The 17,682-nt window shown below is 40.8% G+C and overlaps 1 protein-coding gene across 12 annotated transcripts in view; it reads right to left on the reverse strand.

Annotated features, from left to right (window-relative positions):
• KLHL32 (kelch like family member 32) overlaps window positions 1-17,682 on the reverse strand; it is a 208,090-nt gene that overhangs the window by 30,863 nt on the left and 159,545 nt on the right. For 6 of the 12 annotated variants that reach the window (XM_057738460.1, XM_057738457.1, XM_057738459.1 and 3 more), the window contains one exon: window positions 7,383-8,109. The exons of the other annotated variants lie outside the window; for them this stretch is intronic. In XM_057738460.1, coding sequence (XP_057594443.1) covers window positions 7,383-8,109 — 727 coding nt within the window. The remainder of the gene's footprint in view (window positions 1-7,382; window positions 8,110-17,682) is intronic. 12 annotated transcript variants of the gene reach the window in all.

Consider the following 17,682-nt stretch of genomic DNA (forward strand, 5'->3'; position numbering starts at 1 on the left):
GGTAATTAATACACTCAAAATCCACAAAGAAAGTCTCAAATTTACAAAATATCTATAAAGAAAAGGTTGATGCACTTGAAAATATAAATTATATTTGTCACCCAGAGCGAACAGATACAAACTTGTAACCTCAGATATGTAAAGTATGCACCATGTGTTATTTTAAATAAGTGAAATAATAAATGATGGTAAAATTTACTATAATGCAGATGTCAGCTGACCTTTAAAATCTCAATAAAATTTGCTCTAACTCCAATTCCTCATTCTGTAGAGAGCTGAAATCCTGCCTCCAAAGATTTCTGCATGTTCCTAGCAGGGTTAAGCTCTCTAGGTCACCTCTGCCTGTCTCTAGTGTCCTGGCTTTGTTGTGTTCTTGTTGGATCTTTTATCTCTTTCCTGCCACCAACCAAATTCTTCAGTCATTCCCCATTTCCAAGATATAGCTTTAATGTTCCCTCCTCTTGGGAATAAAGAAAATGACATTTCCCATATTCTTAAATAGAGCAGTTCAGTTCACTCTTTTTTCTTTTTTTTCTAGATTCACCTCCACAGACACAAGTGGATCATCTAAACAAAGGCTGTTCCCGCCACGAAAGGTATTCTGGAGTCAAAGTGTGCTTTTTTAACTACTTCAACTACCAATTTTAAAGGCTACTAGACTACTATATTATAATATGCAATCCTTTTAGAAAACAATGTTCTAACAGAAACCAATGTACTTTAGAGTAGCTCGATATCATCCCTTTTTCTTTATGTATTTCAACTCTATATTAATATTTATGTTTTAGAAACTAAACTATAGAAACATGAAAAGGAAGACATTATATAGCTCAGCTCTGTGCCCTGAGAAAGATGGTCAGTTAAACAACTAAAGACAATCAAATGATTACTGATCCTACACACATCTCCCAGATACGATTTTTCTTCTGTGTATCATTTACTTTCAGTCATGCCATTTGGAAATTCTTTTTACAGTGTAAGCATCTGTTTTTGAGATCTTTGTTGTACCAGATTTGTGTGATTTCAAGGAAAAAGTATGGTTTTCAAAAACCAGAGACACAGGAATCAAATTCCAGCTTTGTCAGATAATTGCTGTGTGATCTGGAAAAATCATTTAACCTCTTTAAGCCTCATTTCTTGAGGAGCAATGTGAGGGGAAACCAAGTGCTACTTCGAAATAAAGGAAAGTCAGTTTAGGGTGAGAGCCTTGTTAATTATTTTGGAGAAGGTAGGTGATCTGACTGCTGTCTTGGAACCATTTGGCTCTTTTAAAAGCATTGTAGAATGGTTCATTTCTGTTTGGCTTCCATCTCAGTACAATACTGTAATGGTTTTGTTTTCATCTTTTTCAGATGGAGAGCAGTAAAGGCTGGGGCAGAAGTACAGAGAGAGGAGAAAGTAACTTCCGCAGCCAGCTGGGTGCTGGCATCTAAAGCACCAAAGAAGATTCCATTCTTAGTGGAATTCCAGTTCACCAGGAACTTTTAAGTGGAATGATACGCTATCAAGCCCCAGACCTCTCCCGGGGCAACAAACAGACCCTCTCAGGTACTCATCCCACAACACAACACACTTATTTCTCCCTCAAGCAAATCTTAAACCCTTGACCCTCACCTAACTGGGATCCCGGCATACTGAACTCTTCCAGTGGAATCCTCTGGGCTATTCCCAGCGTAAAACCCTTCCATTATGAGTGAATCCAAGGATCGGCCCTCTCCAGTTCTCTGCTGAGCACCACCAAAAAACGGAACAGAAATTTATAAACTGGAATACCATAATTTTGTCGTTTCCAACTTACTGTGGGCTCTGACGCAATTTTTTTAAACACGTCAGTTTCTTCCGTTTTCTCTCAGTGACTTTTCCCTAAGGCCACTCCCCTCAGGCCCTCTACCTGGTCCTGACATGGCATGACCTCCACAGACGACCCTGCCTCTCACTTGATGCCATGAGAAGGACCCTCGCCAGGTCCCTGCCCCTCCTCCCTGGGCTTACCTAGGTCCACAGCCAGCACTGCCTCCTGCCCTGGTGCTGAAGGGGTCTCTCCTCCTCCTGTCTAGGAGTGAGCCCCTCCCCAGCTCCTTCCAGCCTGTTCGGGACCCTGTGTCTGTGGTCAATATTGGATCCCCCAGACTCATCCCCATTCTTGGTACCTAGGAGCTGCTCTCAGCATTTACCAACAGGAGGATGCCTCTACTCCCTTCACTTCAAATTCACGCTCTCCTTCCCCTTAGCTATAGATTTGCTTAATGTACTCACATCCTCAAAAAAGTTCCCTCCTTTGACCCTGGATTTTCTCCTCTAGCTACTGCCTCTTCTCTCAGCCAAACTTCCTTCTTTTTCTTTCCTTCCATCTTTTTTCTTTTTTCTTCCATCTTTTCCTTCCATCCTTTTTTCTTCCTAAAGCCAAAACGTTATTTATTAACTTATAATGAAAAATATGGGGACTTCCCTGGCGGTCCAGTGGTTACGCCTCTGTGCTTCCAATGCAGGGGGTGCGGATTCAATCCCTGGTCAGGGAACTAGATCCCACATGCTGTGCAGCACGGCCAAAAAATTAATTAATTAATTACTTTTTATAAAAGGAAAAGAAAAATACGACTGTCACCTAGACTGAAGTATGTGTGTACCTAGAAACAGCACCGTCTCTCCCTGTAGGCCGGAGCATAATAATCAGAACGTTGCCGGGTAAGCTCAGGTTCAGGGAACCAAGTTCAGATGAAATCCCAGCTTTGTGCAAAGGTGGCCTCTACCAGTCGCTTTCACGTCCTCACTCTCCACCCACACGTTCAACCACTGCATGCTAGCTTCCATTTTCTTCCACTATCCGGAAACTGCTTTCACTGAAATTACCAAGGAGTTCCTGACTGCAAAATGCAGAGGAAATACTGTGGACCTGGCTGTCCCCACACTATTGGACACGTCTCACGCACCCTTCTGCTTCGGCTTTGGTTTCTATCATGCACCTCCTTCTCTGGCCTTGCCCATCGCACGTTCTCAGGCTCCCTCCTCAGCTCCCCCGCCGCCCCCCACACCCTCCTCGCTAGAGTCTCCAACCTTCTGCCCCTTTCCAGACCGCCTCTGGCCCCTCTCTCCTCGCACCCTCCACTGCCTTCTCATCGTACCTGATTTGCTGCAAGAAGCTCCTCGCTTCCATTTGTTCTGAGAAACAGAAGGTAAGGTTCTATCTCTGCGTTTGAGGAGAGTGAGGACATTACAGCCGGTGAAGGAGAGTGGGTGAGACCCTCGTGGTAGGGTGTAGAGAGGGTTTGGGGGCTGAGCGGATAACACATACCAACCCCCGCCCCCCCATCAGCCAGCCTCCTCCCACTGGGCTCAGCTGCCCAGGTGCAGGCACAGAGTGGACCACTGGGTTTGTCCAACAGTGTGTGCCTGCCAGAGGGCAAGAGAGTCATTGAAATGGTTGGACCGTGAAGCCCAAGCCTGAGCACAGGGTGGGGTTAATGGACAAGCGGGAAGCAGCCAACGGGCCTAAGATCAAGGGAGGCTGAAGGTGCCGCAAACTCCTGCACCGCCTCTCGTGCCCCTGCACTGATGGCTCCCTGCTGCACGCCACTTCCGTACCTTGGAAAGACATCTATCAACACACACACCACACACGATCCTGTAATCATCCGTTTAAAAACCGTGGGCCCCAGGCGTGGGACCTGTCTTTGTGGCTCCAGCACTACCCGGAACAAGATTCAGGGAGCTGAGGAAACTTGCTCAGCATCTCCTGGCTGGGAAGAAGCAGAGCAAGTTTCACACTTGTATGTGCCCTCCGTCTGTGACCACAGCGCACCACCGGCAGCCTCTGCCTTGCCCCCTGCTGCTGCCCAATATTTTGCATACAAATTTTTTTCAGATGCAAGTAGAATAATAGTTGCACAATAAAGCTACGGTCATGGCATTTTTAAAATGTTAATGATATTTTATATTGTTCTAACTGAGATGAATACCAGAAATGCCAAAATCCCTTTCGTAGGTTTAAATAAATTACAGTTATTTAAAATGGGGCAATGCAAACTTCATCTAAATTTAATCAAGATGAAAGTAAACATATCTTCTAGGGAGTTAAAGAAGTCCTAACAAATGTTCTTTCTTTAATGAAATATCTGAAAACCTCTGATTGTCAGCTCCTAGAGGGCAGGAAGTATGTTTGCTGAATTAATCTTATTTATCGATGAACCAGCACTGACTTAATAAGGATGTAGCAGTCACCGAGAGAATCAAGAAAACACTAAGCGCCACTTTTGAGGAAGTGTAGTACCATTTGTCTTATTTTTGCAGTTTTAAAGCACTAATTTTGTGGTTAGCTTCCTATTATCCTGCCACCATTTGACAAAAATGAAAAGGTAAGTTAATCTGCAAGATGAGCTCAGGATTCATTTCACTCACACAAAAAGGATCTTTTTAGCAGTTCACAAACAATGTCTCACAATGGGGAGCATATCTTTTAAGGCACAACAGCAGGATATTTAATGCTTATTTTACTTCAGTATTGTGAATTTCAAGTAGAAATGATGCGGAGCATTTGCGAATTGGGTCACGATGTCAAATGCTAGAGGAGCCTGTAAAATCTGACTGTCTCTAACATCTTACATGACATGCTAATGGGCATATCTGTACAGCCGGATTTTCTGAATTCATCTCTGCTCGTCTCATTTTAAAAACTAGGGACAGGTTTCCAGGTGTCCTGACCCTAAAATGGACAAGGAGGGGGAGAGGGTATAGAGAAAGAGTGAGCACACGGGAAATAGTGAGTCTCTAAAGAAACATTCACTTTGTGTTCTGTGGGACAGAAATAAGCCCCTAAAATCCACATCCTATAATCCTTACTACCTTCACCTCAGGCAAAGCTTACAAAATACCAGAAGGATGCCAATGACCCAATCCCCCATCAATTAAACTGGAAATATTTAATTCTCTGGTAAGGGTAAGGAATAGCCTCAAACATTTTTATCTGCTCCAAAAAAATCAGGGTAACACTTCTAAATCAGAGACAGTCAGGGTGAAATATACCTGTCTTTTTTTTAAGGGGCCATAGCAACCCCTCCCTATCCATGGTTAGATTCACAATTGATTTATTATAAGCTGGGCCTGAGGAAAGAGGCAGACGACTAAAGGTATTAGAAATGTCACTGATGATTTCCTCTTCTTTCCAATTAAAGGTATTGTACTGTACACAGGGAAGTCAGTTTTTCATTTCAAGTACACAGTAGGGAGAAACAAACCTGAGAAAACTGTGATTGTTTTCATTAAGTATGGTTAACACAGGCAGCATATATTAGTGCAAAAGAAGAACAAAGGGAATGTATTTCCTTTCATAGCAGGGGAAAAACAAAGCGATACAGCAGTATGGACTGTAATAAGTTGATACATGTAATAAAACGGAAAAGGAAACAATACAGACCCACATGGAAACAGAAGTCCGCTTGATACCAGCGTGATAGATCTAGCCAGGCTAAGGTAAGTATCAGTGCTTTCTTAAGGCCTTATTAAAGAAGGTATTGAGTAGTCCTATTTTTAAGACTATGTGAGGGAAACTCCAGCACCTTTTTTAAAAGCTAGTTTTCTAGCCAAAAAATAAAAATAAGCAAGGAATATTTATTAAACTAATTATGAGAAATGTATACAAAATTTAGAAAATGCAATGCAAAATTTATGAATGCAGTACCTTAGCAATATATGAAAACTAAATGAGTCAATGGAAGGGATGTACGTTGGAAGAAAATACGTTACACTGATTTCCTAAATCCATCGTTTTGTTATCTAAGTCAAGTACACAACTGTTCCTTCTAATAGCAAAGACTTATTTGCAGCCAAGTTTAAAGTTCCTTCAACAAATCTAACAGGATATAGCCCTGGTGGTTTTTCCCTTAACTACTGAAATATATACTTAAAGAAAAGAGAATAAGTCACCAGATAAATGAGGTCTTTATCTAAATATATCTACATATACTAACATACACACTCATATCCAATGTTTATTTGGTATACAGAACCAGTAATTGTTGGATACACCTCATTTATCCTCTTCCTTAGTCCCAATCTTAATTCATTCATTAGTTATTGAGCACTTAAAGCTGGATATGAGCTAGGTTTCTTTGATAAAAATCAATAAATTGCCAAAAATAAAGGCACTACCCAGAGAAGCCAAGGCTATGGTTGTTTCCCTGGTTACTGAGGAGAGCAGACGGAAAATGGGGCAGAGCCCAATAAATTTACTTTAAATGCAAGAGAGAATTTTGTCAGAGCAGCTGTTAAACTAGAGAAGATTACTGAAGGAAGCTAAGTCTTCACAAGTGTACTTAAAAGTGATTGTTTCTTCTAAGTACAAATATCTTGAAGTTACTCTTAGTATCTCAGTTATTTGATTTTTCAGTTCCTCTTTGTCCTTGACATAGAAATTCAACAGGTTCCATTTGGGTCATAGAATGAGTGTCCTCCAACTGAGAGAAGACGCAACTTTCTTCCCTAACAGGCAAACCTTTCAAAGGAGGACATTTGAGGTCTTTTCAATAATAGGATTGGAAACACAGGTTGATGATGTGATGTTAATAACACATGCCTCACAGGCTCCTTCTGCACCAGTGAGAAGGCAGCCGTGAGGGGCTGGAAGGAGCATGTGGGTGTGGATGAAACATGACTGGTAACGAGTAGGTAACTGCGGAAGATGGGTTATGCGCACATGGGATTCATTATACGAGTCTCTCTCCTTTTCTCATAACCAAAAGGCTTCAAACAAAACCAAAGACAAAAAAAGGGATCTAAAATAATCAGAACACTCCCAAATAATCAGGAAGAATGGGAGAGTAAATAGGCATAAACGATTGAGATGGCATGAGTAACTATAATTCACAGATAACAGAAAAGCATTATTTTAGCCGATACCTTAACTCCGTCCCCTCGATGCACAGCACGGCTCCTACCTGGATCTATTCCCATTGCTATACCTATTCCAATGGATTAACTGGCTTTTACTTCATCTGCCCTGTCTTTGATAGAATGGCTCCTAGTCAGGCAGCCCAAGGTGAAAGGAAAAGCCAAGGATCTGGATAAACCACAAGGTGTGCAGTACAATCCGTGACTATCAGAAGCTGACGATCTAAATAATGGAAGGTTTGGTAGCAAAACAGATGTGATGGGCCATTAATTTCTATCTTGAAATTTTACTCCACTAATCACTCAGAAAGTCACAGAAAGGTCAATTACTTCCCCTCACACTGCTTTCTATAGAGTAGATGCTCAATAAATGAATGTTAATTAGCTAAAAAAAAGACCTCCTTGGCTGAATCGTTCAGATGCCACTGGCAAAGCTTGACTTTTCAATTTATGCCACGACAGTGCTTCGCAATAAATTCAACGTATGAGGCATGTTCTACCTGATATCCAAAGAAGACCATCAGCCACATATCCAGCGTGACAGGAGAGGGACCGGTCAAAGGACTGCACAAAAGTCCACTTGTTCTTCTTGGGGCAATACCGCTCAACAGTAGGCAGAACCTGGCGCAGTTCATTTCTGCCCCCAACCGCATAGAGGTATTCATCCATGGCTCCCAGCACGAAATGCTCCCGGCAGTTTTTCATGGGTGCTATCTCTGCCCAGGAATTACTGCGGGGGTCGTAGCGACAGGCAGTCCTCACGGCACACGTCCGGCCGCTGGTATGCTCAACTTCCCCCCCTGCCACAAACAGGAAGTCCCCCATGACTGCCACACAGTGGTGGCTCCTTCCCACGGGCATGGGTGCCAGCTCACTCCAGTTGGCAATGGCCGCTATGAGGGCGTTCTCCTGATCCACGGGATTGAAGTACCGCAGTTCCTTGACTTTACAGACCTCGCGCTTCTTCCCACCAATGATGTACAGAGTATCTGACTGGAAGCGCGGTTTGGTCCTGCGAGTCTGCCACACGGGCTGGGCGTAGAGGCTCTGGTGGTATTCCAGGGCCTCGTTGACCAGGGCGGTTGCGGTCTCACTCGCCTGGACGAGGGGGTGGGACAGGGCAACCGTATGGAGGGTATCCACATCCATCAGGCCAAAGCGGATGTACTGCAGGAGCTCATCCAGGTACTGGTAATGGCAGCTGTGTTCCAGCCACCTCACGGCTAGCTGAAACAGAGGCGGGGGGTGGAGAGAGCATAGAGGTAAGAAGAAGCCAACGCAACGGGGCTGGGAGGCTGGCGGCCATGTATTCTTTCAGACACTTACGAACAATCTTTTTTTTTCTTACAAACCATGTAACACTCAAATGTTGTGATACCCAGTTGAGAGATTTTTTTTTTTCCCATTCTGCACCAGCAGAGACACAAAGGAACTCAGAACACTTGCTGGAAAGATGAGGAACAATGCTAGAAGACAAAGTATCACTTGGGGTGGACAACAGTCACTTTTCAAAGAATGAGAGTGTGGTTGCGAAACAGCCTATATCCTCAGGTTTCATGCAGAAGAGGCTTGGTTCCCCCCCCACCAGAAAATGTCAGTGAGGAGCTGCGTCATCCCTTCAAGCAACACATGTCAACCCGTGAGTCAAGGTGCCGTATCAACACAAGTGATGTGAGAAAATATGTGATCACCTGAGACCACAGGGTGTACTTGAGAGAAAATCAATACGACACTAGTAGCAAGATTTAGAAAGAAAAAGGACGTTTTCCCCCCCTGCCCCTTTGGTAGGTATATCAGTCAAGAAGCAAGAGAAGAAAAAGAAAGGTCGCAACCTATCAACTTTATTTTATTTTTTCTCAATTAGTATTCATCTTGTAAACAGTTGTTGTTTTTGCAGGTGTAAAATACGGACAATGTGTTAGAGCCATTTTCTTAAAAATAGGAGTAGAGATTATCTTTGTATTATGGACACAACAGCAGAATGTAATCCTAACCTTTTTGTTTAGGTCTAGATCTCTTTCAAGAAGGAAAGGGGTAAGAACTTTTGGCGACGGACAAATAGAATTTCTTAAAACTAAAGCAGGTGCATGAAGTCATAAATAACAAAACTGAATCACAGTTTAGAAAATAACATCAACAAAAAACCAAATCATGTTTTGGGGCACCTGAAGTAATTTAATTAATGTGACAATATTTAAGTTTGGCAAAGCTTCCCACACACCAGCATAAAGAAGTATACCTTAAAAAAAAAAGTATATCTAATATCTCCAGTCAACATATTTGACAGAACTTATTCTTAGCAGTACCTACATTAAACTAGATCTCCTAAGCAATATAAATGAGGACCTGAAGGAATTAGCATAAAAAAGTAAAGAGGCAGAATCCTGAATAATTCTGCTGTGTTTTGTTTTCTGACCAATGGAATTGGGGTTCTGGGCTTCCTTTTTCACTGCACCTGCCAAAAATGTCTACAGAGGAGAAAGAAGGAAATGCAGTGCCCTCAGACCATTACTCCTGGACAAACATGAGCGGGGTTTTCATCCTGGCGCAAAGAAGCACTGAAGCATTAGATGACTTCAGACTTTCCAAGTTTCTGTATCCATTTGACAAATGGCTCCAAAAGGCAAGGCATATTTTGGGCATGTCTTTTTATTTTTCCAGATGAAGAGAATGTAGCAAGTGAATCTGCTTCCAATATATACTGCATTGCATCTCTTAATGAATAATGAGTGAAGAGAAATGGAAAAAGAATGCCACTGGGTGTCAGGTAGCCTATGGATACCATGCAGGCAGACACCAGGGAGGACAGATGAGTGACACTCTTTAGCTGTTTTTCTAGAAACTAGTGTTTTTATTTAAATAAGATACTAACCTGATAAAAAAAATTACCTGTGTATGGTAACATAGTAATAATCAAAGATAATGCAGAAGAAAAATGTCACTCATCAATCACCAGGTCTCTGCCAGAAGTGGAGAGTTTGCCCACAGGCAGTATCCTGATTTTTCTCCACCCTAATTTTAGAATTTTCAAGAGATGGGTCCCAATTACTTCCCTGGAGAGATAATTCTACAACTTAATAAATGATTTTCCATTCTTTGCCCACAGAACTTTCAAAAGTTGACAGAGATAAAGTCATGCTACTCAAGGTTACTCCTTATGCACCAGGTAAAATTTTCTGAAACTTAATCTTTCATACTGCTCCTAACTTGAGTAATTCCAGCTGGTATTGCTCTGTTTTGTAACAAATTTCTTAGCATCCTTATGTCCTAATGTTCCTGCATCTTGCATATGGATACTACAGGAAAACAAAACTGGAGAAACATCAAATAAACATTCATGTCTCAATAGCCTCTTTTTATAGCACAGTGCTGCCCATTTAATTACTTTTCTCCTTCCTCATAAATCAGTTCTTCCTATGTCATAATCAATCTTCTAGCCCATCTCTTAACACTCTCCTATTTACCTTTATCTTTCTAGCAAACAGTGTCACTGTGTGAAAGGTACACAAGCCACAACTAGGCTCTGCCTCTAACAAAATTCCTAAGGAATCAAACTGGCAGTGGAACAGGGACCACTGTGATCTATCACCGATTCACTTCTGGCTTTCTGTCTACTTATCACCCCTTACGTCACAAATATGATGGTTTCCATGTCCAGTGTCCCCAACTACTATGTATTACAGAATACTTTGTGCACATACATTTCGTTTTCATTTTCTGGGATAACGTTTATCTTATTTATTGCCAATATGTCTAACTTCGCACATTTTTCACATAATTTTCACACATTTATTATTTATAAATATTTTAAGACTACACAAGTCATTCATACTTTTAGGTTTCTCTTTTCTCCAAAGCAAAGGTAAATATAATTTACAATTCTGCCAACTTCAAACCAATCTCACCCAGATATAGTATTATTTGTAGATTTAAATCCAGTGCTTCTCAAACCAAACACGTGCACAAATTACCTGGGGTGTCTGGTCAAAATACAGATCCTGATTCAATAGGTAAGAGGAGGAGGATTGCAAGTCTGAATTTCTAGCAATCTCCCAGGTGATGCATATGCTGGTAGTTCACGGACCACATTTTGAGTAGGAAGGTTTTAGACATATTCTCATTCATGAGGCTGTAAATCACTGCTTTATTAGAGTAAACTAAGTCTGTTGTTTTAAATTTTAAAAGACAAATCAAATGTAGTTTAAGTAGGATGCTTTAGTAAAGATATAGGACATGTGTAGCTAATACCATGGGTAAGAGTTTATTTCCTTCTTAGCAAGATATGGATAAGATCTTACTATGGGTAAGAAAGCATATTTTGAGACCTTGGCTCTATAAATCAACAGCTGATTCTGATAGCGTAAAGTAAGTCATATAAACACTGTGCGGTTTTGTGTTTGCAATAATACATAAAGTTTTACTGTACTCACTTTTTACTGTGGTGAAAATATAAAAGGGAAAAATCATTCAAACCATGGATAACTTACTTATCCAAATAATGGAAGAAATGGCAAAGAAAATCCAAAACAACGAGCTACCTCAAAAATACTTCTACACCGTGAACCTCACCAAAGCACTATTCATGGCCATGTTGAAGCACAGGTAAGGTGGTAGAGGCCATCCTGGAGCCTGTTTTAAGAGGTTTAGAAACCACAGTAAACAGAAGGCTGATTCATCATCGGAGCACCATGGAACACAAAGACCACAGCTAGCTTTGTAGTGTATTTCAGGGCTTTTGTTTGAAAACGTTTATTCTGGGAACTTTTGCCTTTTAATGATACTACACTTAGAAAGCATAACTCAGGGAAGGCTAAAATCCTATTCTATCTTACTTATTCTGGTACACTGACATCCCCATCACCCCAAACTCTAGAATATTTTAATTGGGGGGGGGGTGGAGTATAAAGTGGAAGTTTTATCTCAAACTCTTTAAGTGACAAAGCCAGCAACAGTGGAAAAGAAACCAAGGACTCAGTTTCGGAGAGCAGATCAAAGAGTACTCAGGAAACAGGGCCATTAGGCAAGATGTACTTTAAACCATCTGAAACACAGGGGCTGTGATCTCCAAAGACTATGGAAGATCTCCCAAACACCCTACCTAACCCAGTCTAATTCACTTACCCTGATGGAGAATTGTTCCTTCCTAAAAGGAGCATTTGCTACAGTGTATTCCAATGTCAACTCATCCCATCCTCAGATTCTTGATAAGAACACCGTCCGCCATGTAGTAGGCTAAACATATTTGTTACATAATGGAAAATCCTTTATAACTATTCTTAGGCTACTTGTCATATTTCTCTTGAACAAACAACAGCAGTTCCTTTATATATTTATCTATCACAGGCTTCAATTTCCTATTTTATTATCTCATCTTTGTGGTTTTCCTATAAAGCCCTTATGAGCTCACAAAACTCCCCACAGCAGCATGCAATGTACTGGACTTACTTACATAAGGCCCTTGTTTTACTCCCTCCATGATTGGTGCTGGTCACCGCTACTTGAAATTCTTGGCAATGCAAAGAACATCATAACCTGTAAATCCCTCAAATAGATAATAAAATATTAGGGCAAGAAGAAACTTGAGAGTACTTTTGGTTCAAGCTTCTCAATTTTACTAATTGAAATAAAATCCAGACAAGTTATATGATTTACTCCAAGTCATGCAGCTGATTAATGGAAAAGCTGGAACCAGAAATCCAGTCTTTAAATTATGTAATGTGCTCTATTATATCACAGCATCATCATTTTTCCATCACTAATTATTTTAAGGTAGAATCCAGGCACTCAAAACCAAATGCAGAGAGAAAAAAGATGGCGGCGAAGTAGAGGGACGTGGAATGCATCCCTCTCCACAGATGCATTGGGAATGCACGGTAGGATGCAGTCATTCCCACAGAGAACCAGCTGAACACCAGCAGACGGCCTCGGACACCAGAAAGGACCGCAAGGAGCCCAACATAACCGGTAGGGAGGCATCTACGAGGGCTCAAAGAGGGTGAAGCGGCGGAGCTGTGGCAGACGGGAGGGAGTGAGAAACATACAGAGGGTCCGCAGCGCAGCTCAGCGTTCCCGGACCGAGACATCGATCCCCGGCTGAACAGAGGGTCCACGAGCGGGAGCGTGGGAACCGAAGAGCTGGTTCAGGGTGAGAAACATTGTTGCCAGTAAGGTGACGGACCGAGAGGACAGGAGGGAGGAGGTCCACGGCGAGGAGTGCCCACCCCTGAGAGCTGCCCGGCCATGATGGCGGCTGGAGGCTGCAGGCTCACGGGCGGGGGGGAGGAGCCATGCGCATAGCCTCTCTCTCTCTTTCGGCGCCTCTGCAACAGGCAGTGGAGAGACGCCCTGCGGGCCACCTAAGGCGCTCAGGGATAACAAGCACCCTCAGGCACTTGGACAGGGCTAGATTAAAACCCCTTGCAACGACTGCAGCAGGGAGGCTGCCGAGAAAAAAAAAAAAACCAACAACAACAAAAAACCCGAGAGAGGCCCAACTCTAAGACTTTCTGTTTACGCCTGAGCCACCAGCGTCCCTCTGCAACAGGCACCTCCAAGCCCTACTGAAACAACAGTGCGCCACTGCTCACTCACTCCCAGGAGAAGGAGCCACTAGTGTACCCTCTCCCTCCCCACACACCAAGGCTTACAGACGAACAATAAAGGAACCTCTGCTGGTCACAGAATAATGCAAAAAAACCCAAGGCGAGGAGAAGGACACTTACAGCTGAGACTCTAAGGAAACAGAAATAGTAGTATCAATTCCTATTGAACTGGTCCATTCTGGGATCAGTTCTGGATTTTTTTTTTTTTTTTCTTTCTCTCTCTCTTTTTTTTTTTTTTTTGATTTATTAAATACGATCTTAGCCCTAAGGGATCTACAAGTTTTAGAAGATAATTTTTTAATGATATTTTTTATTCTTTTTTTTTTTTTTTGCCGTTTTATATACTTCTATATCTAGCTAAGTTTTTGGTAGTACGGACAATATATCTCTCAAACTTTCCTTTCATCCCTATCTTTTATACCTTTCTATTCCTTTCTTTTTATTGGCATATTTCCAACCACACTACGCTCTTCTGTTCCCCTTTCTTCCAGCCTTTTTAAGTTTATTTTATCTTAACATACTGATAAGCAACACTATCGGTCTGCTCAGACTCCTTGCTCTATTCTCCAGATGATGCACTGCCTTGGTATTTAATATTAGGCTTTTGTCTTTATCTTAGTTCTTAGTACAGTTGTCTAATTACATTCTGAGAATCTCCATTCTCTCTGGTGGTATCCTGGCTCTTTTCTATATTTGATCCTAGCTTACAAAATCTCCCTGGATTAATGTTTGTATGTGTAATGTGTTATTTGTTTGTTTGTTTGCTTTTGCTTTTGTCTCTGATTTGTTCTGTTTCAGTTGTCAATTTCTGTTGGGTTTCTCTTTGAATATCTGATAGCACACTGGGGTTCTGTCAGGTCTTTCTAGAGCCTTATGTCCTAATGGATTCAGTAATCGTGTGTCTTATACATGTATGTGTTTCCTAGAGTTAATATTTGTTTAATCCAATACTTGGACATTAGTCTGAGGCTTGGACAGTCTTCTATAAACACCTCTATCGCCATGACAAGCAACCCCAAAAGTTTGGACAACCAGGAGGAAACAAAGAAACACCATGCAGGCAAAGGAGCAGGAAAAAAACCCACAAGACCAAATAAATGAGGAGGAAATAGGAAAAATGCCTGAAAAAGAATTCAGAGTCATGATAGTAAAAATGATACAAAATCTCGATAACAAAATAGAGAAAGTACAAGAAACAGTTCATAAGAACTCAGAAAAACAAACAGCAATGGATAACAAAATAACTGAAATTAAAAATACTCTAGCTGCTATAACCAGCAGAATGACTGAGGCATAAGAACGAATAAGTGAGTTGGAAGATAGAATGGGGGAAATAAGTGCCACAGAGCAGGAAAAAGAAAAAAGAATAAAAAGAATAGAAGACAGTCTCAGAGACCTCAGTGATAACATTAAGCATAGCAACATTCGAATTATAGGCATCCCAGAAGAAGAAGAAAACAAGAAAGGGTCAGAGAAAATATTTGAAGAGGTTATAGTGGAAAACTTCCCCAACATGGGAAAGGAAATAATTAACCAAGTCCAAGAAGCACAGAGAGTCCCATACAGAATAAACCCAAGGAGAAATACACCAAGACATATATTAACCAAACTAACGACAATTAAACACAAAGAAAAAATATTAAAAGCAGCAAGAGAAAAGCAACAAACAACATATAAGGGAAAACCCATAAGGATAACAACTGACCTTTCTACAGAAACTCTGCAGGCCAGAAGGGAATGGCAGGATATACTGAAAGTCCTGAAAGAGAGAAATCTACAGCCAAGAATACCCTACCCAGCAAGAATCTCATTCAGATTTGAGGGAGAAATCAAAAGCTTTCCAGACAAGCAAAAGTGAAGAGAATTCAGCACCACCAAACCAGCCTTACAACAAATGCTAAAGGAACTTCTCAAGTAGGACACACAAGAAAAGGAAAACACCTACAAATACAAACCCAAAACAATTAAGAAAATGGTAATTGGAACACACATGTCAATAATCACTTTAAATGTAAATGGATTAAATGCTCCAACCAAAAGACACAGACTGGCTGAATGGATACAAAAACAAGACTTTTATATATGCTGCCTACAAGAAACCCACTTCAGACCAAGGGATACATATAGCCGGAAAGTAAAGGGATGGAAAAAGATATTCCATGCAAATGGAAGTCAAAAGAAAGCTGGAGTAGCAATACTCATATCAGACAAATTAGACTTGAAAGTAAAGACTATTACAAGAGACAAGGAAGGACACTACATAATGATCAAGGGATCCATTCAAGAAGAACATATCACAATGGTAAATATCTATGCCCCCAATATAGGAGCACCTCAATACAGAAGGCAAATGCTAACAGCTATAAAAGGGGACATTGACAGAAACACAATAATAGTGGGAGACTTGAACACCCCACGTACATCAATGGACAGATCATCCAAACAGAAAATCAATAAAGACACACAAGCTTTAAATGACACATTAGACCATCTCGACTTCATTGATATTTATAGGACATTCCATCCAAAAACGACAGACTACACTTTCTTCTCAAGTGCACACAGAACATTTTCCAGGATAGATCACATCTTGGGTCACAAATCAAACCTCAGCAAATTCAAGAAAATTGAAATCATATCAAGCATCTTCTCAGACCACAACACCATGAGACTAGATATCAATTACAGGAAAAAAACTGCAAAAAATACAAACACATGGAGGCTAAACAATTCACTCTTAAACAACCAAGAAATCACTAAAGAAATCAAAGAGGAAATCAAAAAATGTCTAGAAACAAACGACAATGAAAACACAACAACCCAAAACCTATGGGATGCGGCAAAAGCAGTTCTAAGAGGGAAGTTTATAGCAATACAGTCCTGCCTCAAGAAACAAGAAAATTATCGAATAAACAACCTAACCTTACACCCAAAACAACTAGAGAAAGAAGAACAAAGAAACCCCAAAGTGAGCAGAAGGAAAGAAATCATAAAGATCAGAGAGAAATAAATGAAAAAGAAAGGAAGGAAACCATAGCAAAAATAAATAAAACTAAAAGCTGGTTCTTTGAGAAGATTAACAAAATTGATAAACCATTAGCCAGACTCATCAAGAAAAAAAGGGACAAGATGCAAATCAACAGAATTAGAAATGAAAAAGGAGAAGTAACAACGGACACCTCAGAAAATACAAAACATCATGAGAGACTACTACAAGCAACTATATGCCAATCAATTGGATAACCTGCAAGAAATGGATACATTCTTAGAAAAATACAGTCTTCCAAGACTGAACCAGGAAGAAATAGGAACCATGAACAGACCAATCACAAGTACGGAAATTGAGGCAGTGATTAAAAATCTCCCAACACACAAAAGCCCAGGACCAGATGGGTTCACGGGCGAATTCTATCAAACATTTCGAGAAGAGCTAACACTTATCTTTCTCAAACTCTTCCAAAATATTGCAGAAGGCAGAACACTCCCAAACTCATTCTACGAGGCTACCATCACCCTGATACCAAAACCAGGCAAAGATGTCACAAAAAAAGAAAACTACAGACCAATATCACTGATGAATATAGATGCAAAAATCCTCAACAAAATACTAGCTAACAGAATTGAAAAGCACATTAAAAAAATCATACACCAAGATCAAGTGGGGTTTATCCCTGGGATGCAAGGAGTCTTCAATATATGCAAATCAATCAACATGATACATCATATCAACAATTTGAAGGATAAAAACCATATGATCATCTCAATAGATGCAGAAAAAGCTTTTGACAAAGTTCAACATCCATTTATGATAAAAGCTCTCCAGAAAATGGGCATAGAAGGAAATTACCTCAACATCATAAAAGCCATATATGACAAACCAAAAGCCAACATCATTCCAAATGGGGAAAAACTGGAAGAATTCCCTCTAAGAACAGGAACAAGACAAGGGTGTCCACTCTCACCATTATTATTCAACATAGTTTTGGAAGTTTTAGCCACAGCAATCAGAGAAGACAAAGAAATCAAAGGAATCCAAATTGGAAGAGAAGAAGTCAAATTGTCACTCTTTGCAGATGACATGATATTATATATAGAAAACCCTAAAGACTCTACCAGAAAACTGCTAGCACTCATTGATGAGTTTAGTAAAGTAGCAGGATACAAAATTAATGCACAGAAATCTCTTGCATTCCTATAC

This window comes from Hippopotamus amphibius, chromosome 6, assembly GCF_030028045.1.
Source record: "Hippopotamus amphibius kiboko isolate mHipAmp2 chromosome 6, mHipAmp2.hap2, whole genome shotgun sequence".
Taxonomy (NCBI): domain Eukaryota; kingdom Metazoa; phylum Chordata; class Mammalia; order Artiodactyla; family Hippopotamidae; genus Hippopotamus; species Hippopotamus amphibius.